This window comes from Sminthopsis crassicaudata, chromosome 1 (genome assembly GCF_048593235.1).
Source record: "Sminthopsis crassicaudata isolate SCR6 chromosome 1, ASM4859323v1, whole genome shotgun sequence".
Lineage (NCBI taxonomy): Eukaryota > Metazoa > Chordata > Mammalia > Dasyuromorphia > Dasyuridae > Sminthopsis > Sminthopsis crassicaudata.
Window position 1 is genome coordinate 109,708,787 of NC_133617.1, and position 27,168 is coordinate 109,735,954.

Here is a 27,168-nt window from a genome sequence, read left to right on the forward strand (position 1 = left end):
CACTTGCTATAGAAAATACTCCTAGTTAGAAAGAGTTGGACTTAGTGACCTCTGAAGCCCCTTCCAACTTTGAGAATCTGTAAAGCACAGCAAAAAAAAAAAGTCAAGAAATTTCTCTTTACAAAAAACTCTCCTGAGTTGTAAATCTTTTTGTTCAAATGCTTTTTTTACTGTTTCAAATACAGTTTCACTTGAAGTTTCACTGGAAGTAACAGTAACAACTAAGCTGGGTGACCATTTTAGTTTGAGGAGAGTAGGATTCATTTATGGAATAAGGAAATGAACAAAATGGGTTCTGGTATTGCTTCCAACTCTAAGATTCTGCGGTTGTATATAACCTTACAATTTGAAAACCTAAATGCTTCATTTGCTGATTTCTTGTTATTAATGAGGCATGGGTATAGTAGAAATAATATATGGATATGGATGGATCCTAGAAACATAGATATAAAAGACTATTTAGTTCAACCCCTTCACTTTACAGATGGGGAAACTGAGTCCCAGAGAGAAGTGACTTGCCTAAAGGTCATATCGGTAACTTAAGAATGAGTTTGAGTTGTGACCCAAAAATTAATCAGGGATTTGATTATAGGCAAGTCACTTAACCTCTTGGAACTTCTGTTTCTTCATCTATGATATGAGGCTAACAATATTTATGCTTTCCCTCGCTGACATTTTGGTGAGGTAAGTTCCAATATATTATTACTACACAAATATTTCCTTCTCCTTCCTAATTATCCACTAAGGAAAAACTTAATGTGACTGACAAGATCTCAAACTTCTCCACATACACACATAAAAGGAAGGTAAATAGTTGGATGGGACAGAAACCCCTACTAAAGAGGATTTATGTGAGAGCAGACACTCCCTCTAGTGGCTAGCACTTCTTTGGAGATTATTATACCAATCAATGAAGTCTTCTGAATTCCTAAACTAATTCCATTATTGTCCCACTCCATTGAGATCTAAGAGTAAATTGTAGTATCTTGTCTTAATTTTTTTTCCTACGTATAATATGTTCTTATAAAGAAAGTGCGTGTTATCTGACAATACTAGTCATGTGGAAGAAATAAGAGAAAAGAGAAGCACTCCTAAGTGTACATTGTTATGTCCCCAAGATAATAACAGAAGGCAAGTCAGTCATTTAACCTCTCAAGACTCCCAGACAACAACACAATGTAAGTTGCAAAGCAGGTATCAGCTTTCATTAATAGAAATAATTTCCTCATCAGGAGTTCCCTACGCAAATAAAATCATGTGTGGTTTTAAAAGGAAGAAAAAAAGGAAGGAGGGAAGGAGGGAGGGAAGAAGGAAAAGAGGAAAGAAGGGAAGAATTTGTATAAGAATATGTATAAGATATACAATGTGCATAAGTAAACAAAATGATCAGCTGAAGAGGGTTCTTGATCTGTGGAGGCATCTTACCATGTTCACACAGATGAAATCACAAGTCTATCAGAATATCAAGAATGAGACAAGATATAGCAAGAAGAGCCCTCTTCTTGTAATCAAACCATCCTCACCCTTCACTAATTGACATGTGATCATGTAATTCCAATAAGGTACATAAGAGCTAAGAAGGAAGACAGATATTCTATCTTTGACCAGCTTTGTGGTAGCTCTCTTGACTTTGCCTCCTGCACTAAGGGGGAGACTAGTTGAGACTGGCAGACTGTCACACTGCTGAAAGAGACTGGGTCAGACTGAGACTGGGTCAGACTATGACAGACACAGACTGTGAAGGAGACAATGAAGACTTTGGACTCTATTCTTGTCCATTCTCATGGTGTCTATCCTGCTGAGACCAAGATCTTGATTTAGGACTAGAAGTTTTGTTCTAAGTTTTAACTTTAGAACTTTAGAAATCAGCTAGCCTAACCCTCTCATTTTATAGAAGGGGAAATGAGGCTAATAGTTATTAAATGACTTGTGCCATACGATCCACATAGTAAGGAATAGAGCCCAGCTTTGACCTCCAGTTCTGTTTCCAACTGCCATGCTCTTTGAATTATAATAACCACAGGTTTCTTTAGTTACAAAATAGAAGTAATAATCCTTGTGCTATCTACCTCTACACAGTAGCTGTGAGGATAAAACACCATAAAGATGAAAGTTATTATTATTATAAAATGGCCACTAGAGATGCATAGCTACAAAAGCACTTGCCCAAGACAGGTGATTATAAATAAAGTTTCACCAAACATATTTTATCATTGCAAATGCTTTTCCAACTTAAAAAGTAAATTTTTCTCTCTGAATTTTTGTTTCATTTCTCTTTTTTTCTTTGGAGGTAATTGGGGTTGAAAGACTTGCCCAGGGTCTTATAACTAATAAATATCTGAGGCTATATTTGAACTTCATGCTTCCTAACTCTAGGGCTAGCGTTTTAAGTGCCATGTAGGTGTCCCTCTTTCATCTTTCAAGATTTTGTTGATGCCTTATGTTTCACACCAATCATTTCCTAAAACCCAGTACTTCTTTTCTTCCACAAAATGATCACTTTGCCCAGAGTGTGACTCAAGATCCAGTATATCATAGATTATCAAGAAGTCCACACAGATTTTTTGTGGCTCTTTCAGGTTTTCAGGTGTCACAGACAAGTGGCAACTGGGAAGAATAGAAATTAGAGATAATGTCTGATCTGATTATTAATTGATAACTAACAATTAATAATCATTAATATTTAGAATAGGGACTAACCTATGATTCTAGTAAGATAGGGAACCCTCCTAGATGGGAAAATAGTCTCTATAAACACAATTTGGCACCATATCTGCAATTTATAACCTTAGAGAAATGCCTGGAACAATGTCAAACATTGCAAACCAGATTAAAAGATAATGGAGAAATGTTTAACAAAATAAAATAAAAATGCAACAAAACTTAAATTATGTTAATTTGTGGTTTTCTAAGTCATCATGCTTCCTGTAGGGATCTGATTCTATTTGAATTCGAAAACCCTGGCCTAGAACACTTAAACTATTTATCTATTTTCATACAGCCAGTATGTCAGAGGCATGACTTAAACCCAAATTTACTGGTTTTCTATCCACCAAAAGTTTTGTTTAGTCATAGTTTCTCTGATATATTTTAGGTCTGGTGCAGTTTAGTTTATCTAATTTAATTCTAGTTTAATTATAATTTCTAATTAATTCTAAATTCTAGTTAAATTTTAATTTAAACTAGTTTAACTCTAGGCTTATGGCCACTCTTACATTTTTGGCTGATTAGATCTGATGAAAACAAAGTGACTAAAGCAGAGTCATTCTTGGGGTTCCCAAGTCTGGGAAGTCAAAGAGGAAAAGGTAAAGGTCACTGAGGAGGAGGCAACTGAAGTGGAAAGTAGAAGAGAAGGACGATGAGAGGGAAGAACAAACATCATGAATAAAACAGAACAGAATAAGTAAATATAACTTGTAAGCAAGTAAATCTCTCACTCCTTCCCCTGACCTAGACAAAGCAACCAGTTTCCATTGGTCTTACTTGCACACTCTAAATCCCAACCTCTCTGCCTTTGTCCTGCACTGCCGTCTTGGTGTTGATTTTAACCAGATATTACCTGCTTTAAAACTTTGGGGTTGAAGTCGAACCCTGCCTTTGATGGCATTTAGAAAATAATTTGCCTAGAAATCTGTATCCCTAATGATAGCATAGCACAGGAAAAAAAGGCTCTGGATTTGGATTCAGGGGATTCAAATTGAAATGTCAGTTTTCTGCTATTTAAAAATAATAAGAAGAAGAATAGTTAATGTATATGTAGCACTTTAAGATTTATAAATGAAATCTCAATTGATGATCCACTTATAACCTGTTTGATTTTAGACAAGTCATTTAACTCTTTTGGACTTTAATTTTCTCATCTGTAAAATGAGTGGATTAGATAAATCCATTCAGATTACAAATTTATGAACTTCTGGTTTTTAAACAGTAGTAATGGCATCAAGCAGCCTGGAAAATAAGGGCATGGCTCCTTTCTCTGTGTATCCGTCTCCTTTTAGAGTCCATTGCACACTAATCTGATGTTGGTATATTTATTTTTATTCCCTCTCTCTAGGAAATCAAAGCCATAAAAGAAGCATACCAAAGGTGTAAGTAAAATTTTGTTTCAATCCCACCTTGTTTGGAGAAAGTATGGTGCTTTCACAATATGCATGGGAGAATAAATCTTCTCTTTCTTTTTCTTTTCTAATAGTATTTAACAGTAACCTTGAATCTGATATCAAAGGTGATACAAGTGGACAATTTAAAAAGATTCTCGTGTCTTTGTTACAGGTAAGAGAACAGGGACTTTGTTCTCTTGTTTTATATTGGAGCTACTATAGACAGCTGGGTGGCTCAGTAGATAGAGTACTAGGGGGTGGACTCATAAAGACTTGAATTCAAATTTGATCTCAGACACTTACTGGATGAACAAATCACTCAGCCTCTATTTGCCTTAATCCCCTAAAGAGGGCAATGGCAAATCCCTTCATTATCTTTGCCAAGAATATCCCATAGACAATATTGATGTGTTATGGTTTACCAGGTCACAAAGAGTTAGACACAACTGAATAACAATAACATGCACCAAAGTTCTGTCCTGAAAATTGCAAAACAAAGTGTTTGGAGGATGATACATTTTATTAAAAGATTCAGCTGGTTAATTCCTGGGGTAAAACTGTTTTTTCTTAAATTACATTTGGGGATCTTAAAGCTAAAGGAATCTCTGTGATTCCTTAATCCTAATGTTTTCTAAGACTTTGCTTTCTTTTTTAAAAATAATATTTTATTTTTCTAAATAAATGTAAAGATAGCTTTAAACATTAAAATTTTGCGTTTTATATTTTTCTCCCTTCTTTCCCTCCTTCCTCCCTCCCTTCCTCACTTCCCCCCTTCCCAAGACAACAAGCAATCTAATATGTTAAATATATGCAATTCTTTTAAACATATTTACATGTTTGTCATGTTGTACAAGAAAATCAGATCAAAAGGGGGAAAAAACATAAGAAAGTTTAAAAAAAAAGGAGAAAAGGTCATGCTTTGATCCACATTCAGTCTCCATAGTTCTTTCTCTGGATGTGATTGGCATTTTCCATTCCAAGTCTATTGGAATTGCATTGAATCATTGCATTGCTGAGAAGAACTAAGTCCATCACAGTTGATCCATAATCTTCTTGTTACTATGAACAATGTTCTCCTGGTTCTGCTTACCTCACTCAACATCAGATATTCATGTAGAATAAGACTGGAATTTACAATATTAAGTGTGAGAATACACCTGACAATTTAATAGGCATGTCATAAACCTAAAGGTCAGAAAAGTTAAATGATTTGCCCATAATCATAAGATTATTAAGTGTCTGAGATAGAAATGCTGAGCCAATCACAGAGTAAGAGGAATGGATAACAAGTGGACATCTCACATAGCTCATTGCTGTCCATAAGAAACTATACAGATGGCCCCCAAAAGTTAGGTGGACTCCCTTAGGTCATTTTATAGATGGAAAAGAGAGAGAACTGGACAGAATGAGCAGCCACGAAAAGGTTATATACTATATCTTTGGAGGGAATAGTCACAATGAGGACATGATAGATCTAATGAACTATTAAGATTTAGAAGAAATTATTGGTGGCCCTACAACTTACTATCTCTAATTCCAAATAAAAACTTTCATTTGATGACCTCCTTGAATTAGGGAAACATTCTGGGGAATGGAGTTAATAAGAAACATTCAGCACTGATAAAAGGTTAAATAATCACAATCAGCTCAGAGAAGATGCCAGGAGATAACAAAATTGGGGGAATAAGAAAGTTATATGAGACTGAACTCTCTTAACCAGAATTTAATTAAGGAAAAGAACCATATTTACCTTTTGACTGTTTCCAATCAACTGAAGCAAAAAATCTCTGACAACAAAAGCCAGCTGTTCAATGTCCAGAACAGGACATTCAGAATGGGTACTATGGGAACACATTGTCCTGCTCTCTGAACATCCAACTAAATAGACAATTCATTGATTTACATCACATCCAATACACCATGTCTTTGCAAGCTTTATTTATCCCTTTTGTTGTATGATTGACACCCCTGCCAAGTCCTCATCCCTCTGTGGTGACATACTGGCAGGAGAGGACAAGAAAAGACACAAGCTGATGAGAGAAGATTTCATGTCAGCCCTTCAGAAGGCTTTCCTTCCTTCTTCTCTGCACTCTCTATCCAGAGATCTTTTAAAGAGAGGTGACATCCTTCAAAAAAAATTAATAATTTCTGGCAAAGAATGGACAAATTAGTCTCCTCAGGGCCCTTCCAGCCCTGGAATTAGTCAGATTAAGGAACTAGTTGAGAGAAAGAGAAAAAGAGAGAGACAGAGACACAGAGACAGACAGAGAGACTGAGACAGAGAAAGAGAGAGAGAAATTCTACTCCTTATTTCAAGTGACATCGCTCTAATCACAGGGTCCAAAAGATGGCAGCAAAGAGCAATAATTGTGGGAATTCCCACATAGGATTTTAAGATTCCAAGTTAAAAGGAACCTTGGGTCAGACCTTCCTTCACCAAATCAGAGAGAACCCCCCAATCCTTTACTTTTTTCTCTATTTTCCACGGTCACTTAGCAATTGTAGCTGACAATGTTTCTCTTCTTGTAGGCTGACCGAGATGAAGGAGAGAACGTTGATAAAGACCTAGCTGGTCAAGATGCAAAAGATTTCTATGATGTAAGTGGGAGGATGTACCAGTCTCAGACTTCTTGTTTTCTTTTAGATTTATCACTTAATATTATTCTCACTGTATGGGAGAGGTGACTTTAATTACTCGGGAAGTAATTACATTATCTGAGAAATGAAAATGTGCTCTTATCTTTAAATTAAAATGTGCTCACTTGTATATAGGTCTTTCATTCTAATACAATAAATGATTATTATTCTCTATTTATATGATGCCCTTATTCACCTCTGTTAGAAGCTGAAAGGGCATAAGTGAAACATCTCTAATCTATGCATAGAATTTCTTTTAAGTGACATTTAGTGCTAAAAAAAAATAGCACTTTCAGACTTTTAAAAGACGATTTTGTAATAAAATATTGCTCTTTGAACTTTGAAGGCAGGGGAAAATCGCTGGGGCACAGATGAACTGACTTTCAATGAGATCCTGACAAAGAGGAACTACAAGCAATTGAGGGCTACCTTCCTAGCCTATCAAACTGTAAGTGATTTAGTACTTGGTACAGTTACTTTAGCATTAGTGGTGTTAGAGAATAGGACAAAACCAGAGATCTAGAACTGGGAAAGTTTACTTGCCTAACACTTTACAATACTATCCTTGGGACCTTAGGGCAAAGGTCAACATAATAATTAAGGAGTAGAACTCCTTGAAACCTGAGTATGAGTCCTAGCATTGGCTAAGTGTGTGAGCCTGGCCACACTGCACATCACTCAGGTTCGGATCCTCATCTCTAAAATGGGGATAATGATTTTCATCTTGTCAGCCTTACAGTGTTGTTGTGAGGGAGGCTTTGTAAAACCCATGGGAAAATGAACTATCATTACTAAGATGATCTCAACTCAAAAGGGCATAGAATAACACAAAGAAGACTGTGCCCCTTTGGTATCCTGAGAAGTGTACCTGAAAGGTTGTGATTTAATGAAATTATTATAGATCTGGAATTTTTCTATGCATAGAGGGAGATACTTCATAGTTCTTTCATTTTAAAGGACTGGCTTTGAAAGTGAGTTTGAATCCTGCCTAGGATGGACTAGTCCCTAGCTTCTCAGGGCACCCCCCGCCCCAGGCAACTCTCACAGACTATAAATTACAATTGAGTCATCTATCTTCTTTAGCAGAATGTTCTCACTTTCAAAGCAGGCTCTACTTAAGTTAGAATCCAAGAACTCTGTATAAAATCTTAGAGGTGATCTAGTCCGGCAGATTCATTTCACAAATAGGGAAACAAACAGAGGAATTCAGGAACTAGTCCAGACTTACAACAACCGTGAGTAAACTAGGTTTAAAATCTGAAAATTCAGAGCTGGAAGGGACAGTTACAAAGGATTTAGTCCAACTACTTCATTTTCCAAATGAGAGTACTTTGGTCTAGAAGGGAAAGGTGAGCCCTGCAGATCTTCCAGGCAGAATCAAAATTAGGGAACTAATTTCCAGATACCTGGACCACTCATGGCTCTTTCCACACTCTCCCTTCCCCTTTGGCCCCTACTGTTGCAGATCTGGATTTTCAAGTACTGTGCCATAGGACACTAGAATCACAAACAGACTTAGAATGGACCTCCGAGATCATTTAGTCCAAGTACCTCGTTTTATGATGAGGAGCTACAGTCCACAAAGGGGAAATGATTTGAACAAGATCACACAAGGAATAAACTACAGAGCTGGAATGTGAACCCAAGCTCTGACTCTAAATCTAGTGCTTTTTCCATCCCGTATTGAATTTGTTTTCAATGGTGTTTTTAACTTTTTAAAGTCCCTTCATTTTTTCTATCTCCTTGAATTCTTTTAACAAGTCTGTGAGATAGATGGGAAAGGTGAAATTGTTCTCATTTGAACGATTAGGAAACTATCCTTAAAACTTAGACCATCTGTAATTTATCAGGACCACACAGCAAGTAAGTGCCAGAAAATGGATGAAAACTTCAAGATTCTCCAGCCTGAACTCTCTCTGTGATTCCTGCTAGTTCTTTCATAATATCAGGCAATTTATAGGAAAAGGAAGGAGGGGGGAGGAGGAAGAAAGGAAAGAAAGAAGGAAGGAAGGAAGGAAGGAAGGAAGGAAGGAAGGAAGGAAGGAAGGAAGGAAGGAAGGAAGGAAGGAAGGGAAGGAGGGAGGGAGGGAGGGAGGGAGGGAGGGAGGGAGGGAGGAAGGGAGGAAGGGAGGAAGGAAGGAAATGAAAATTCATACAGTTCTGGAAAGAGACAAAGGAAAAAAGCAATTTTAGGTTTTATTGGTTAATTCATTTGTTCTACCCTGTTTGAATGCTTAGGGTTTTAGATAAGCTTTTGTTCTTTATTTGGCTTATTTATTTATTTGCTTTGTTCATTATTATTAAGTTTACAACAAAAATATTTTTAAAAAAAAACTCATACTTTGGATACTACAATTAAAACAATATAGTGATATCTGCTAATTTTTTTTGATGAATCATCTTTAAAATATCACATATTCTTAAACCCAAAAAATCCTTCAACTGGGTTTTGTTTTCATCTTTATTATTTTTTTAAAGTATCAGTGCAGCTCTATAAAGCTGCAATGATTTTTGGCCCAAAGTGCTATAATCCTGATCTGACATCTTGTATATATCCTTACTGTATATATCCTGCTATGAAAATCATATCAATGTAGACAGTGTAATAGAAAGAATGCAGGGCTTGGAATCAGAAGACCTGGGTGCAAAAATGCTATTCTCAGGAGTTTTCTGACAATGGGCAAGTCATTTAATGTCTCTGAACCTCAGTTTCCTCATCTGTAAAAAATGAAGATGGCATTGATATCTAATACTTTCTTGATATTTCTGCACCTTTAACCAGTATTTCTCCTGTAAACTCTCTATGGGTTTTCCTCACATTGCTCCCATCCTGGTTCTCCTACTATTTTGACCTCTCCTGTCTACTTTGCTGGATTATCACATCCCATCCTATAACTGCAAATATTATTGAAATCTCTGTCCTGAATCCTATAGCTTTCTCTATATACATTTTCTCTTGCCTAACTCATTAGGTCCAATGGGTTCAACAATCATTTTTCCAAAAATGATTCCTAGATCAATTTCCAATATATTAGTAATCACTTCATGTAGATCTTCTGCTGCCCCACATCACCAACTGCCTACTGATAATTTCAAAGCTTCTTTTCAAACTTATCATGTCCAACAGAAAACTTATTTTCTTCCCACTCCTTTTGAATTTCCCTCTTTCAGTCAAGCACACAATCATCCTTCCAGTTAATCATGTTCACACCAGAATATCATCCCTGACTTTCTTCAATCTTAAACTCTCTCAAAATCCTTCTTCAAAGGTCACTTCAAGTGCTGTCCTACATGAGGCCTTCCTTGGTCCCTCCAGTTGCCACTGCTGCCTTCCTAAAGTTCTTCCCTAATTGTGTTCAATGTCCTTCCTGTGTTATTGGGATGTATTCATGAAGGAGGGATAACAAAAAAAGCTCTTTTAGGGGGTGAAGCTTGAACTGAACTTTTAAGAAGGGGAGAACTTCTAAGAAGCAACTAGCTGGTGACTTAGTGGATAGAGTACTGAGGCTGAAGTCAGGAACCCTTGATTTCAAATCCATTCTCATACATTTACTAGCTGTGTGATATTGAGCAAGTCACTTAAACTCAGTTTGCTTCAGTTTTCTCAACTATAAAATAAAGGTCATAACAGCACTTAGCTCCCAGGACTATTATGAGGATCAAATGAGATTTTTTTTTCTTTAAAGTGCTTAACTCAGTCTCTGGCACATAGTAGGTGCTATATTATTTCTGAGTTGTTTCAGTTGTGTCCAATTCTCTGTGATTCTATCTGTCATTTTCTTGACAAGGATACTAGAATGGTTTGCCATCTGCTTCTTCAGATCATTTTACTAATGAGGAAAACAGGGTTAAGTTACTTGTCCAAGATCACACAGCTAATAAGTATCTGAGGTCACATTTGAACTCAGGTCTTCCTGACTTCAGGCCCAGAACTCTTTTGTATATGTTTGAATTCACTTATCTGTATGCATATTGTTTCCACTGATAAAATGTAAGCTTGCTGAAGACAGGAAGAGTTTCATTTTTGTCTTTGTATTCCCAGCACAATGGTTAGCACTGGTGCTTAATAAATGTTGATGATGGACAATAGACAGACAGACAGACAGAAACAGAGAGAGAAACAGGCAGGCAGAAAGACAGAGAGAAAGACAGAGAGGAGGGAGAGAAGGGGAGGTAGATAAATGGATAGAGAGATACATAGTTATATACATAGATAGATAGCCTCATTCACAAAATGGTTGGGAGGAAACTTTTAAAAATCTTAAAGAGATACAGAAATATGAATTTGTATTCTTCTCACTTTCTAAATCACATATTTGGGGGTAGATAAGTCAACTTTGAGAAGCAGAATGGTGTCATGGAGAGCAGCCTGCCTTGGAGTCAGGAAAAAATTACAGGTCTGGGTCAAAAAAGAAAAATGAACCTCATGGTTAAAATATTTCCCCCCAGCTGGGGTCAGTAATCTAATTTAAGGGATTTTTAGCAGAGTGGTTTTCTGCATGGGTGGGAAACCCCAATTAGCCAGGTTTAAAAAGAAAATAAAAGCCTACTAGCAATCTATGTTTTGGCAAAAAACATCCATTATTCAAATAGGGGAAAGGAGATTAGAGTAAGAAATGTGTCAAACTAAATGCTAAAACACAGGCACCTAAATATTGGGCCCACCTCATAGCTCTCCAGAGCTGGACAAAGATGGTTAGTGGATTCAGGGAGTTCTGGGGAGAAAGTATCTTCCATAATTATTTTCTGACCAGATTGCCAATACCACACAACGGGGGTCACTGGGGATATGGGAAAGAGAAGAAGTATTGATATACCATCTCCTACACCCTAGGCACTGAGCTTTTTACAAATAGTATCTTAATTCGATTCTCACAACAACCTCGGGAAGTTGAAGCTATTTTATTATCCTTATTTTTACAGTTGAGGAAATTTACTAATTCAAGGTCACCCAGCAGTAAGTGTTTGAGACTAGATTTGAACTTTTTGGTTCCCCTACCATTATACCAACACTTATCATCTGACTAACAATTTTATTATGTAGTCTCAGAACCTCACAAAGTCTTTACATGCACTTTATTTTAAGGGGGAAGGGATTCTGAACTAGGTTTCATGATGTGGAGAACTCCTAGTGTAAAACTCCCTTCACCCCATCTATAATTTATAGGTTTAGAGACTCACGTGGGACAAGGAGATAAGGTGCTTTCTCATGGTCACAGAATTAAGAATGTTGTCAGAGGTACAACTTGAACCCAGTCTTTGGGATCATAGAGCACAGGATTATAGATTTAAATCTAGATGGTGGCTTAGAGAAAAATGGTGACTCAGTGAAAAGAATACTGGTTCTGCAATTAGGAAAATCTGAGTTAAAATCCAACTTCAGATACTTACCAGCTATGTGAGCTTGGGCAAATCACTTGAAATCTGCCTCAACTGTTGCCTTAACTTAGTGTTTGGCATATAGTATGCATTATATAAATACGTATTCCTTTCCATTTCCTTAAAGGTCATCAAGTCCCACAATCTCATTTTACAGATGAGGAAATTAGTAAACTAAAAAGTTAAGTCAGTTGCCCAAGATGACACAGCCAGTAAGTCTCCAAATTCAAATTAGAACTTTAGAAAAATCACTCCCTCAACTCAGTAGTTGACCCTAGAATCAAATACTTTCTGCTTGAAGGCTAGGCTTCCATGTACTACAAACCGTTCCCCCCTCCCCTCATCATGTCATCATTGTTTCCTGTAGGGTATTTTATATTTGTATATGAATGTTCAAAACATACTACATAAAATCCAGTGGTGTTTATGCAAGACCCCAATTATTTATAAAGCCGAGTACAGTTCTTCATCAAATTCAGTGTTATATATTTTCTTCCCAAGGAATGGCTTTCAATATTTCTGATTTCCAAACATGTTCCCCCAAACTCAGAACAAGACTTGCCTTTCTCTTTATTTGCCTGCCCTGAGGTTGGCCCAGGCAGTATTTGTGTTAAGCTAATCACAATTTACACTAAACTTCAGAGTCTATAAATATTTGAATAGAAGCCTAATGTGCAGTGTGGTGCTTCAGGGAGATATACTGGCCTATGAGGATTGTAGGATGGTTTGGACATTCACCAGACTCAAGAGAGAGAGGCGGCCTTGGCACTGTGGATGAAAGGCTGCCCTGAAAATAGCAAGATCTGTTTTCAAATCTTGCCTTAGAGGTATGCTGGCTGTATGATCCTGGGCAAATAATGTAACCTCTCTGTGGCCCTCAAATTCTCTATGACTCTACATTGTTGGACTGCATCTATTTCTACATTCTAATTCCATCCACAGAGGAAATACCAAATCTGGATAGTGAAAAAGAATGAGAAAGGGGTCATGTTAGCTGTGATCTCTTTTCTCAGTGATCTGTTCCAACCCCACCTCACCCTAATCCCTCCTAGAGAAGAAAGTTTATTTTGTAGACCTTAAAGTACTCAAGTTTACTTCAGCTTGCTGTCTACTTACTAGCCCACATTTATAGAGCTCTTTAAGGTTTGCAAAATGCAAATACTGTATCTTCTATGAACCTCACCCATTCTAGAAGATGGGTTCTTGGAGTATTGTTCTGCTCATTTTGTAATTGGGGAGATTGAGGCAAGATTAATTGCAAGAGTATGTTAATAAATTTTTAACTGATGTCAGAAAAAAAGTAGACACTTAAAAATAATGATACATCTCCTACTAAATCATCTTTTATTCTTATATCACAGTCATCTGGACACATTCTTCAACATTCTCTTCCCTTCCATTCCTGGAATTGAGTCCTCTCTTGTAACAAAGAAAAGAGGTTGAACAAAAATAAGCAAGACATGACTGAGTATAATAATGCATACAATATAGTCCCCCAGATCTCTAATGATAAATATTCCATTCTTTTCCAGGGTCATTGCTTTTTTGTCATTTGCTCAGACATCAGCTATTTTTAGGGATCTTTTAATTTACATTATTGTAGTCACTTTGTATGTTATTGTTTGGATTCTGCTGATTTCACTCTGCATCCATTCATACCAGTCTTCTGAAGTTTTTTTCTGAATTCCTCACATTTGCCATTTCTTACTGCACCATAATCATTTTCATAAACCATAGTGGGTTTTTTTTTTCAGACATCCCTCCAGTTCCTTAATCCCACAAAATCCCATAAAAAGGTACTGTTTTGATACACATTGCAATTTTTTTCTCTCTTTAAATTCCTTTGGGTACGTACTCAGTAGTCAGATTGCTAAGACAACAGGTATGACCAACTTAGTCACTTTGGTTAAATAATTCCAAATTATCATCCAGAGGGTTTGGAGCAATTTGTAGCTCTGCCAACAATGAATTAGCACATCTATTTTCATACAGTCCCTCCTAAATTGACTCCATTTTGTGTCTCTTTGCCAATTTGCAAAGTGCAAGGTCCTCCAATGGATGCATGATTTGATCCTTCTTCACCAGACTGATCAGCATTTTAGTATAACATCATACTTTCTAAAAAGTCATACCACTGCATCTACATAATGGTACACATGTGTTCTAACTATAATAGAATACAATCCCTTGTTTCAGTCAATTTTATTTAAGTGACCTAAATTTTAAATTATCTTTAAAGTTAAATACTCCTTGATCTTAATACTTAGATGGCTTCACATGTTGTATGATTCCCCCATTCCTCTATTTGTATACTTCCATTTTTGAACCCAAGATCAGATCTTGATATATATCTTGATAAAAATTCATCTTTGTGCCTTATGGATAAAGAAACAGGCACAAGGAATTGAAGTTACTTTCTCAGGGCAAAATCTATTAGATCTCATATTTTTGAACTAGACAGCAATAAGAGACTTGGCATTGACCAGTATGGCCCGGTTCAAGTTAAACTGCTGGACTTCAATCTGCCATGGCTCAGTAGCTTCTGTTAACCAGGAAGTTAACACCCTCCTTGAAAAAACAAACAAACAAACAAAAAAACCACCAAAATTTCTAATAACAACGGCATTTTGATTTTATCTTTAGTTAATCGGCAAGGATATTGAAGAGGCCATTGAAGAAGAAACATCTGGCGATTTGAAGAAGGCCTATTTAACTCTAGGTAACATCAGGTTGGGAGAATCCCCTCATCAATATAATCAATTCTTAACAGCCCATGTCTGAAACCTACTAATATAATTAATGGTAATGATAAATAGAATCCAAGCAATAAGCCACATAAGAGTCAAGGATGCCTTCTTCTATTTTGTTTCCCTTAACATTTTGAAAGAAAAAGACCTCTTTTTGGGAAAAAAACAAGGAAAGAAAAAGAAATCTACTGTGAGAAGGGGGAGGGGAGTCCTGATTTTAAAAACTTGCCAGGAAAACACCAGGATACTCACTCTCCAGTCTTTGCCGATAGGCAGGAAATAGCAGAGATGGGACAAGAGGAGCATGCCTTGGCAGAAGCCTTTTTTTTTTTTTTTTCGAGACCTAGAGTGAAAGCATTGTCCATTGTCCACCATCCAACAGTAAAGAGTCCAGGGCACCATACCAAAGGGAACTAAAAGGAGTATTCCCAGAAGAAGGAGGACAATGTGAAAAAAATTAAAAAACAATCCTGGAAGTTAAAAATGTTCTCAAATTGCCAAACATTTCTTTTCTCCCTCCAAAAAATAATGGCAGTAATTGATTGTTTCATCCACACTAGTTTTGCATTCAGATTAGTGGAACCTCTGCCATGATCTATGTAGGCATGAATGTCCCTAGTGTTGCTCACGACTCATTCTGAATAAACACATAAGATCTCGCACAAAGACTGTGCTTTGGGCTTAAAGAAGGATTCTTTAAACAAGATCTTGGATTCTTCAGACTTAACAAACCCTTCCCCCCCCACCAGACAGAAGTCTTCACTTCTTAAACATCATTGTCCCAGATTCCTTTTTGAGAAGAGACAAATGAAAAATTGGGATCTCAAATGGCCACAAAATTCATAATTCATAATAATAACTAATACTTGAATAGCATTTTAGGGTTTACAAAACACTTTATTATGAAACTACTAAGCAGCACAGCACTGGATCTGGAATCAGAAAGACTTGAATTCAAATCCAGCCTAAGACAATGACTAGCTGTGTGACCCTGGACAAATCAATTAATCTCTATCTGTCTTAGTTTCCCGATCTTTAAATGAGGAATAGTGCCTAACTCCCAGGATGGTTGTGAGGATCAAACAAAATAATATTTGTTAAGCACTTTGAGAATCTTAAAGTTCAATATAAATATTAGCTTCTAATATTATTATTGTATCACCTGATCTTCATAAAACTCTGTGTGGCAGATGATTGGATATTTTACTGCCACTTTAATGATTATGAAACTGAGACTCCTTAGAATCAAATGATTTTGCCCTAATCACACAGCTTAGTAGCAGTCTAGGCATCTAAGTGGCACCGTAGATAGAGCAGTGGACTTAGAGTCAGGAAGGCTCATTTTTCTGAATTTAAATCCAGCCTCAGACACTTACTAGCTATATAACCATAGACAAGTACCCTGTTTGCCTCAATTCTTATCTGTAAGATGAAGTGGAGAAGGAAATGATGAACCACTTTTGTATTTCAGCCAAGAAAACTCCAAATGGGGTCATCAAGAATCAGACATGACTAAACAATAGTTCAGTCCGAGGGAAGACTTGAATCTAGAGTTCCCCTAAGTTCAAGTCCAACCTTTGTTCCACTTAAAACATACTTCCTCCAAATTAAAATGTAATTTAAAAAATATTTCTTCAAAAAGGAATGATACAAATCTTTGTAACTATGGGTAACTATATTTAATCATCATTCATTCTTAGTAGACATTTGACTGGAGAAGGAGTTACAGTGAAATATTCTTGCTTACCCCTGTGTGATACCACAGTGACTCCCAGACTCACAATCAATGACAGCCTATCTGATTGATTCCTTTCCTCCTTCCTATCCTTCACCTTCTGAGAGTGTAGGAGGAGCTATCATAGAGATGTGCCCATTGTCCAACCACTCTTCCTTTCTACAAAACTGAGTTATTTATAGCTCTTGGAACATCCTTCTTAGCAATTCTAATAAATTCCTGCTATCATTGACCACAAGGAGAGTCCACTTGAAGAAAATTCTTTTAAAAATAGCATATTTTTCCAAGTAATTGAAGGGAGAGGAAATGCATGAAGAAATAAGTAAGTAAATATGGAATATACAGATATCATTGTGTGAAAACTATAGGAGGGTAAGGCTTGCTTTAAAAATTGTTTTGCCCCCTCAGAATCTCAGATATTAACAACCCCCAAATCAGTCACCCTCAATTCTGATTCCTTATTTTCCCTCAGTATCAGTATCTTTTTCAAGAAAGGATTAAGAAGTTATCTTTAATTAGTTGGAAAGGATGGGTTTGAACTATGTGTTTTTCTTTCACCATGGAAACTACAGGTGCCTATAGGAGACACTTGTCCACAAGCTAAAAACAAATGTTTCAGGGGAGACAGTTTTTTAATCTTTATTCTGCCCTGTTTAGAGTCATGGGAAAACCTAACTGCCTATCTTTCTCTCATATTGCTAATGAGTACAGATAATCTATGAGGCTAATTTTGGAAACAAGATTGATCACCTGCTGAGGTGTGACAGACACACATGCCCTATTGCTAACTTCATTATTTATAATAATTATAAATAATGACTAGTGTTTTTTTTTAAAACTTCTCTCACTTTATTCACATATTTGTTTTAATAGTCGAATCATCACTGTACTGTGAATATGGGTTAAAACTGCTAATGTTATTAATAAAGATAGATAACCGCTAATCTCAGGAGATGGAATACTAATCAATGACATGTCCAGGAGTTGAATCCACTGTAATTTCTTTAGTAATCATCCAGGATTTGAAAAGAGAGCATGTTTAACAAATCTGAACATTCCATCAAGCTAGGTATGGTTAAGAATGGGGCAAATATGTTCAATAATAAAAGGATAGGTTGAAAAATTTAAATGCTTTCAGTCATTTGAGATGACAGAATCAAGATCCCAAAAATTTTTGACAGATTAGAATGTAGGATTGTAATTTAATACAGATAAAGGTAAAAATCTGTATTTGGGATCAAATAATCAATTTCACAAATGAAGATGAAGAAGGCATGATAACAGTTTCCATGAAAAAGATTGGAGGATTTTAGTAGACTAAACTGTTGATATGAATCATTGTGATATGACAGCAAGACTCTCTAAAAAAGAGAAATAAACTAACTAAGCTCTGAGTGAAGAATAATAAAATTTGCCTGAATGCCAAAGAATAAATTCTGGGGCTAATAGAAAATCATGAGGTGAACTCAAATTAATAAAGTAAGGCTGTGTTATTCTAGAGAAAGTACTTGTTGGAAAAAGATTGTAGAAAGAATGATGTCTACTAAGCATTGGACAAATTTGTTTACAAAAGTCCATTTCTGTGTCCCACAAATTAAAAGGAACTTGGAGAAGATTCAGAGAAGAACCATAAAGATGATCTGAGGATTACAAAATAAGACCTAAAAGGAAAAAAAAAGTAAGGGCATTGAAATTATCCAGCTTATGAAACAAAAATTGTAGGCAATTTATTTGTATTCGGGGATATGAAATTTTATTGTACTGAGAAGTTGCTGACGAGTTCATCATGATTCCATCTGGAACTCAACTGCAATCTAAGAGTTGTGGCTTATGTGTACTGCTGTACTCCAAATATCTGTGATTTCATCAGAGAAGATGGTCCTTTCACTGAAACATACCACAACCCCTCTATGCCTTAGTAAGTAATCTTTATAAATTCATGCAAAGAGCATTTATTAAGCCCCTACTATGTGATGGGCAATAGAATTAAAATACAAAAAAATGAAAACAACCCCTGACCTACAGGAAAAGAAATGACTACATACAAATACAAAAGGCAGTTAGGTTGTGCAGGATAGAGCACTGGGCTTGAAATAAGGCATTTAGCTTACTTCATCCTGTTTACCTCAGTTCCTCATCTGTAAAATGAGCCAGAGAAGAAAATGGCAAATCACTCTAGTATCCTTGCCAAGAAAATTCCAAATGGGGTCACAGCTCATTTTACAAACACAGTTAAGTGACTTGACCAGCTACTAAGTGTCTGAGACCAGATTTGAATTCAAGAAGATGAATCTTCTGTCCTGGTTTCAAGCCCAGTGCTCTATCCACTGTTCCACACTAGTTGCATGGAATAAGGCTGAGTAAGAGTGAAGAGGCAATGATGACTTTGAGATTGTGGATCTATGTGCCTGGAAGGATGACGGTGCCCTTAATAGAACTAGGGAAAGTTCATAAGAAAGGAAGATTTGGAAATAAAGAACATGAGTGTTGTTGAATTAAGATGCTGACAGGACACTAGTAATTTTCTGTGACTAAAAAAAAATCATCAATTAGTACCTAATTCTCTATTAATGAACTTATCTAACATGGTCTTTGGACAATAGGTATGCAATTAATTGAAGAGGCTTTCCAAGTTAGTAGGATCTGCCATAGTGTATGCTTATGAGAGTTTAGGAGTATCTCCATGCCAGGAAGAGTTAGCATTCCTCAGTAGAGAGGTTTTAGTGGAGAATTTAGACTATGAAGAACTATATTCTAACCATAAAGCCTTTTCCACCCTCATCTGGGAAAATGATATGAAATCTCCTTTCCCATAAGGTTCTTCAAAATAGGAGAAAATCTCCTTTGTTCAGAATTATTGTCCAAGTGTGACTTTGGCTGAATGAGATGCTTTTGCACAAAAGACCTACTTCAAATCCCATCTTATGACAAGTTAGAATTAACCCTTCCTCTCCACAAGTGCTACCTCCACCCAAGTATTGCCTTAACATCATCAGTGGATTCAAAAGCAGCTGTTGCCTGGTGATCTCCTTTGATAACCTAATTTGTCCAGCTACCTCAGTTTTCCTTTCATATGAGTAAGTATGGAGCATAAAAATGACTCATTTTCTCCTTTCCCTTGGTCCTGACCAGTGAAATGTGCCCGAGACTGTCAAGGTTACTTTGCTGAGCTCCTGTACAAGTCCATGAAAGGAATTGGGACTGATGAAGAGACTTTGATCCGAATCATTGTTACCAGGGCTGAGGTGAGTAAGAGAACAGAAATGGTACTTTGAGGAGACTCTTAGCATTAATATCAAGAAGTCTTTATGAAGCAACAGTTTGATGATTTTGTTTACTTATTTGTCTGTTTCTATGTAAAATGGCAATGTGTGAGGGATTTTACAGAAAAAGTAAAACAAATAGAAGTCCCTGTTTGAGGCAGTGCAGTGGATAGAGTATTGAAGTTGAAAATCTAGAAATCCAGATTTCAGATCCTGCCACCGACCCTCACTAGCCATATGTCCCTGGGCAAGCCACTTAACCTTGATTTCTTTATCTATAAAATGGAGTAATAATCATCTCTCATGATTGTTGTGAGAATGAAAATGAATGAATATTTGTAAATCACTCTTCAAACTTTAAAGAGCTGTAAAAACTAGTTATTACTATTATTATCATCATCATATATCATCATCACACATATTGCCCAAGATCATCATTTCCATGCTTTACTTTATATTTTATATTTTAAAAATAGGAAATATATTTGTGATTTCAATGGTATAGAATTTCCTGCATAAGAAAATTCTTTCTAACAAGGAAAATTGGTGCTTTCTCTGAAATTAATAGTTTTTGAGAGTTTTTTTTTACAGATATAAAATGATCTGTCCAGGGTCACACAGCCAATATGTGTAAGAGGGAATATTTGAACTGCTGTAAGCCAATTTTCTCCCCACTACAACTATTACTCTTACTCCTACTACTATCACTTCTCTTCCTCCTATCTCTTCCCTTCTTCCCCTACTTCCTCTCCTCTTCCTTCTTTTTCCTCCTGCTCCTTCTTTCTCCTCCTTCTTCTTCCTCTTCCTTCTTTTTTCACTTCCTCCTCCTTATCCTCATCCTCATCCTCCTTCTACTCTTATTCCTCCTCCTCCTCTTCTTTGTTCTTCCTCCTTCTCCTCCTCCTCCTCCTCCTATTTCTTCCTCTTCTCTTTTTCTTTCTCTCTCATTCTCACTCTGTGTGTCTCTTTCTTTTATATAAAAAGACAAAAACCTAATCATTACTTCTATTTATTTCTGTGGCATATAGCTAAAAAGAACTCAAGTCACAATATAGCATAGGTGTCTGTTGCTTCTGTGGGTGGTAATAAAAGTATAAGTGTCTTTGTTCCCATTATAAGGAAAGTCAAATAGAAATCCAAATGTCACAGAATTGTAGCAGTTCTATATTACCTGCCTCCTAGCCTTAGTCTCTGCAGTAATCTGTAGAAACGTTAGCAGGCAGAAGACAGTAAATATGGACAGCACAGTCCGCCTTAGAAGCTTAGGACTAAGAGTCAAGCTTCACAATCCAAGCTCTAAGACAATGCTTCCCAAATGGTGGTTTTCAGCTCTGCAAAGCAGTGCAAATGGGTGGAATGAAAAGAAAACAATTGTTATGATAGAGAAGTCCATGACTGTCAGCCTATCTCCATCCAAACAACTGGGACTGTTCCAATTGGAATGGGTAGATTAGAAGGGAGTAGTTTCCCATTTTTTAGGGTCTTCAAACAAAGCATGGTCATTTGGAGGGGACAGATATGGGTTGGACCAGATGGCTACTGAGATATCTTCCAACCCTAAAATTATATCATTCTGTGACAATTTGCTATCTGCAATTTACTGGAGGTTGATAAATACATTCATATGGCTGAAAATTGGTTTATTACTTTAAATAATGAATCTAACAATATGTATAAGTATTTGTCATTCTTCCTTGACAGAGTGCATATAAAATAACAGCTGTCCATTTACATCAGTTTATTTTTACCACAAATATTTCTGTATTAGTTCCCATTAGTATGTGCCAATTGTCAAAAACCTATAATTTCCCCATCTTTAGGAATTCCAGGTGTGAATTTTCATTCCATATATACAGAGTCACACCAGCTAGGCTTTAAACATAAATTCTAAGGAACTGCCTAAGGCACACAGGTCAAATGACTTATGTAGAGTCATATAGCCAGTAAGCTTATAAGACTTCATTTGAATTCAGGTCTTCCATATTCCAAGCCTTGTATTCTATCCACTACACCAAGGGATCTTTACAATCCATCATGCAAGACTGGGTAAAATAGGAAAGTTTGAAAAAGAATAGAAAGCAAAATTTTAATATCCAAGACTAATAATGAAAAATATTTTTATACCTCCCCTAAATACCAGATCCCCAATACAGAAGAAACACAATGGTGATGATAAGTAAACATCAATTTGTATTTATTTCTATTAGTCCTGAGTATGACAGAACTGAGTATGAGTACCAGTATGACATGGCACTTAATTCTTAAATCATTCCAGCAAAATTACCAAAAAGTAAATTTTATTTGGTTTGGGGATTTTTTGTGGCAATGAATTAAGTGACTTGCCAAGGGTCACTGAGCTAGTAAGTGTTATGTGCCAGAGGCTGGATTAGAATTCAGGTTCTTCTGACTTTAGGGTCAGTGTTTTAACTGCTGTGTCATATAGCTACCTCCACAACTAAATTTTAAAATAAAATTTGATTTTTTTAAAAAATTGGAAATGGAGGGGCAGCTAGGTGGCACAATGGATAGAACATCAGCCCTGAATTCAAATCTGGCCTCAGACACTTAACAGTTCCTAGCTGTGTGACCCTGGGCAAGTCACTTAACCCCAATTGCCTCAGCAAAAAAAAAAAAAAATAGAAATGGAATCAGTCCTCTATAAAAGAGAAAATAAATATTGGAGTAGCACATCTTACAAGATAAGACTCTTGCCTCAAATGCTGAGTAATAGTATGAGAAGCAAAATAAGTTAGATCTGAGAACACAAGATTATCTTCTCAATGAGCTCTGTATTACTTTGTATTTTTGATCATAAGTAGTGGAAGATGGAAGCATCTGATGTGCTATGGTTCAAGGAAACTGGAAGAGTTGGACACAACCAAGCGACTGAACAGCCACAACAACAAAATGTAAAGAAATCATTTTAAAAGATTTAGTTACAAGGTCAAATGCCAGAGTTTTGTTCAAAACAAAGTTTTCCTCAAAAATCTGAAGAGCCCTTTTATAGGACACATTGCTAAATCACTTTGGAATAGTTCGTGGGATCTTTCCCATTATGAAACAGGGCAGGAGTAACTTTGCTAGGACAGGTGAATTAGTTACCTGCTGTTCGGGAAAGTTCTTTAAAGTGTACAACCAGAAAATTCTTATTAAAAGCAGCATTCCATTCTTATCTCCAATGGAAGAAATACTGTAGAGAATGAAAAAGGGAGATTTAAAAAAGGAATACTTAGGACCTACATAAATTGTCTCTCAAAAAAACTGTCAAAAGAAGGGAGTAATTTTGATCCACAGCCTTTTCACAAATAATATAAAACATCTGGTACCAGATTTAAATAGAAATTAGCAACTAGAAAGCTATTTCTTCTTTATTTTTATTCTTGGAATGGTTCTTCACTTTCCTTCTTTATCATTTCCCCTTCTCATTCCCAGTCTCTTTCTATTTATTTTTTTCCTGTTATCTCCTTTCTTCTCTTTTATATCCTTTTTCTTTCTATCCCCTCTTCCTTTTCTCCTCTTCTTTCTCCCTGCATCTCTCCCTTTTTCTCCTCTCAAGGACTAAATTTCCCATGGACAAATAACCATTCATTCAACTCCTTTCCTAAATATCACTAACATTCAATGAGATGCAACTTGAAAGTAGTAATGGAAGGTTACTCTTAATTCCAGTGATTGGAGTAGCAGAGTACAGTGAAAGACATTATTAACTATACTGTCTAATACATGTTTAATATTGGAACAACATTCTACCTGTCTGGGCTTCAAATAATAAATAAAATAAAATGATGGAGATCTTTAAGATACCTCTCAACCAAATTGAAAGAAAAGCACAGGAACATAGTTAATCAACAAATTGGAGTGATGAATCATGATTAGGCCATTCCCATGGGGATCACAGGATGGAAAAACAGAGAAAATATGGTGGTAGGAGTATACCATTGTCCAGTAGTTTTCAAAGTGTGTTCCAAAGGCTTCTCTAGATTCCCCCAAACTATCTTGAGGAGTCTATGAGATCAAAACTATTTTCATAATAACACTAAGACTTTTTTAATTCAGTAAACATAAATAGATAAAATCCATATAAATAAAAACTCTTTGTGGGTTTCTCAATAGTTTTTAGGAATGTCAAGGAGTTCTAACACAAAAAAGTTTGAGAAACACTGTTCTTTACAAAGGCTCTTAAACTGTGAGTTTCAACTCTATATTGGGATCATATAACTGAAGTGGGGATCATGAAGTTAGGATTTATTATCATTAAGTATTTTATTTGTATACCTATTTTATATCTATATATCTAGGATCATGTAAAAATTTCTCGGGTTTAAAGGGATCATGAATGGAAAAAGTTTATAAAGCCTTGCTATAGGCTACCAGATCAGCTAGAAATCTGGGATGATGAGAACACAAAGCTGCCAAAAGCAAGATCTGGTTATGGATCCACTCAACTCTTTAAGATTTCATTCTTCCAAAGCACAGCACATATTTCTTTACTTACCTTGATGATGATTTTTAAATTTAGAGAGGTTAACATGAACTTCTATAATTCCAAGGCCAATGCTGACCAATAAGGAGGAATCCTTATTGAGGACTAAGTTAAGATGAAAGGAAATTTAAGAGGCAATCATCATGTCATTAAGAAGTTGTTTAGAAAAGAAGGATGGTATCTTAAACTTTAAAATAACTTATTTTGAAAAGGTTATAAAAGTGATGAATAGTATTTCATGAATTAAGACCCTAGAAAGGAAATGAGTTGAAGAAGGGTTTCTCAAGAATAAAATTCTTGTGATAGTACTAATTCTGATGAAAAAGAAAAAAAAAAGATATCTAAAGACAATTCATTAACCAATTCTAGCTTTTAAATAACATGTAAATAAAGGCAGGCTTTTGTAGAATTTAGGGTCATCTCCAAAGTCAGGAAGACCTGGAGTCAACTCTTATTTTTTGACTCATCTTGGATCTATGATTCTGGGCACGTCTTTTAGCCTTTTAAAGGTCTAAGAAATTCTCTAAGACTCTAAGTGGCAAAGCAGTTCCAGGCATCACTTTCTCACTTGGAATTCCCTATACCAATGATATTTTTCACCAAACGTAAAAAAAAAAAAAAAAAATGCAAGAGATTAAAGACACAGTAAGTCAATGGAGATGAGTACAAAAGTGTGGCAAAACCCTGAGATGACAGGAAGGTTAAAATCTAATTGAGGCTCAAAATAATTTCTAACAATTTAAAGGACTTCTTTAAGTAATATTAGGATCAAGAGGAAAATTCAAGCAATAGTCAAGAACTCGAATGGAAAACATATTCAACTATTTCATTACAATTTTTACTACCAAGAATGAGCTCTTAGGCTGGAAAACAATTGTTCATAGGGAAGTTAATTTTCCTTAAGAAGCTGATATGATGACAGTTTCATACTGTTGGCCCTGGGAACCAAACTCTGGCTCTCTGTCTCTGTCTCTGTCTCTGTCTGTCTGTCTCTCATTCTCTCTCTGTCTCTGTCTCTGTCTCTCTCTGTCTCTCTCTCTCTTTGTCTCTATCTATCCCTCTCTGTCTCTGTCTCTCTCTTTCCTCTGCCTTTCTCTGTTTTTCTGTGACTCTCACTCTCTCCCTCCCTCTCACCCTTTCTCTATATCTGTCTCTTTGTCTCTGTCTGTGTGTAAGAGTGTGTGTGTGTGTGTGTTTCCCACCTTCCCTCCTCAAAACCTAGTCATGAAGTGAAGACCACAACTAGAGCCCCCAATTTCTGAGTCTCAAGGCAGGAGCTTATGTTTAAACTGAAAAAGTTCCTGATTAAAGGATGCTTCTGGGATCCAAGGGGAGCTGATTCCTTCCAGCCCTGTTAAGCGGCAGCAAGCCATTCACCTGTCTTGTCTCCTAACAGATTGATCTCCAAACAGTGAAAGAAAAGTTCCAAGAGAAGTACCAAAAATCCCTTGAAGACACCATTAAGTCTGACACATCTGGGGACTTCAGGAAGTTGCTGCTGAGTCTCCTACACTGAATCTAGCCTGAAATAGGAAGAATATGGGGGAAAACTACCTTCATCATGGGCACTTGCCAAATTAAGATGAAAAGTATGAGACAGGAGAGACCATTGTGCACATGTTTATTTTCCAAGCCCAGTTTGCCACAGCCAGGCCAGCATGCTTAGTTGAGGGTATCATGTTTTGTGGGCTTGTGTAATTAATCCACTGAATTGTACTAGAGTAAAATGGTTTCTATACTTTTTTCTTTTATTTCTTTTTTTTTCCTCTTTAATATGTCACAGAATGTTTACAGAATACAACAGCAGAGTACAAAACCAGAAGCTAATGAAAAGGTAGATGTTTATAATAAAAATGTATATACATTCAAAAAGGCTGGATTGAATGGTTAATGTCTGCATCAGGATTTAACAATAAGCAGATTCATTTATTTCCTTTCTGTTTATACTGTTCTTTTTTGGTAGGGGGAAGGAGTAGGGTTTTGGAACTGTAATTCCACTGACACAAGAACAAAATTTCCCAACTGACACAATTCCCTTCTAACTTAACTATGTTAAGGCACTATGGAGTGACTTGGCCATGGTTGTATAATTAGTGTATATCAAAGTCAAGACTTGAACTCACATCCTTTCTATCCAAAATAAGCCATCTTATCTATTGTACTAGTCCTCATATATACTCATATGGACTAATTCAATCAACTGCACATAAAGTCTGGGCAATGTGTTCAGCCTTTTGGGCATGAACTCTATAACCTCAAGCAAATAATCTCTGTGATACAAAGTGAAGTAATAATAATGGTATCAGAAGTGGTGATATAAAATAGTTTTGGGAGAGCATAATTGTAAAAGAATATGAAAATAGAGATTCAGTTCATGGAGCAGCCATGACTTAGAGACCCATTACAGATAACAGAGATTTTGCTATTTATTATTGAATAGTACGGGCTCAAACAAATACAGCTAAGTTAGACAAAATCATAAATGAATGAATAATTTGCTGTTGGGACTCACAACTTTTAAGGTCTCAAGAGAGGAGGGGAAAATAAAGGCAGGATCTAGGGAGTAACAAGGATAAGTTCTGAGATGATGAGATGTCTTAAAGTCAGCCTAGGAAAACTGAGTTTCCATTAAGATTATCTCAAATATGCTAATCAAGACAGTCTGGGGAAATTTCGGTTCCCATCATGGTTGACAAATAGGAATTGGATGGTCTGTTTTCAGAAACTCATAACTCACGAGTTGATTCAGAGTTCCCATCAAAGGATTTGGCCTTATGACCCTTAAGGTCCTACAATATATATATGTATGTGTGTGTATATTTGT

At 36.3% G+C, this 27,168-nt stretch overlaps 1 protein-coding gene across 2 annotated transcripts in view; it reads left to right on the top strand.

Annotated features, from left to right (window-relative positions):
- ANXA13 (annexin A13) overlaps positions 1 to 26,216 on the top strand; it is a 74,000-nt gene extending 47,784 nt beyond the window's left edge. For both annotated transcript variants that reach the window (XM_074266041.1, XM_074266033.1), the window contains 7 exons: positions 4,055 to 4,088; positions 4,193 to 4,272; positions 6,630 to 6,698; positions 7,084 to 7,185; positions 14,760 to 14,835; positions 19,731 to 19,843; positions 25,741 to 26,216. In XM_074266041.1, the coding sequence (XP_074122142.1) occupies positions 4,055 to 4,088; positions 4,193 to 4,272; positions 6,630 to 6,698; positions 7,084 to 7,185; positions 14,760 to 14,835; positions 19,731 to 19,843; positions 25,741 to 25,860 (594 nt within the window). In that variant the 3' untranslated portion in view covers positions 25,861 to 26,216. The remainder of the gene's footprint in view (positions 1 to 4,054; positions 4,089 to 4,192; positions 4,273 to 6,629; positions 6,699 to 7,083; positions 7,186 to 14,759; positions 14,836 to 19,730; positions 19,844 to 25,740) is intronic.
- Positions 26,217 to 27,168: the final 952 nt, after the last annotated feature.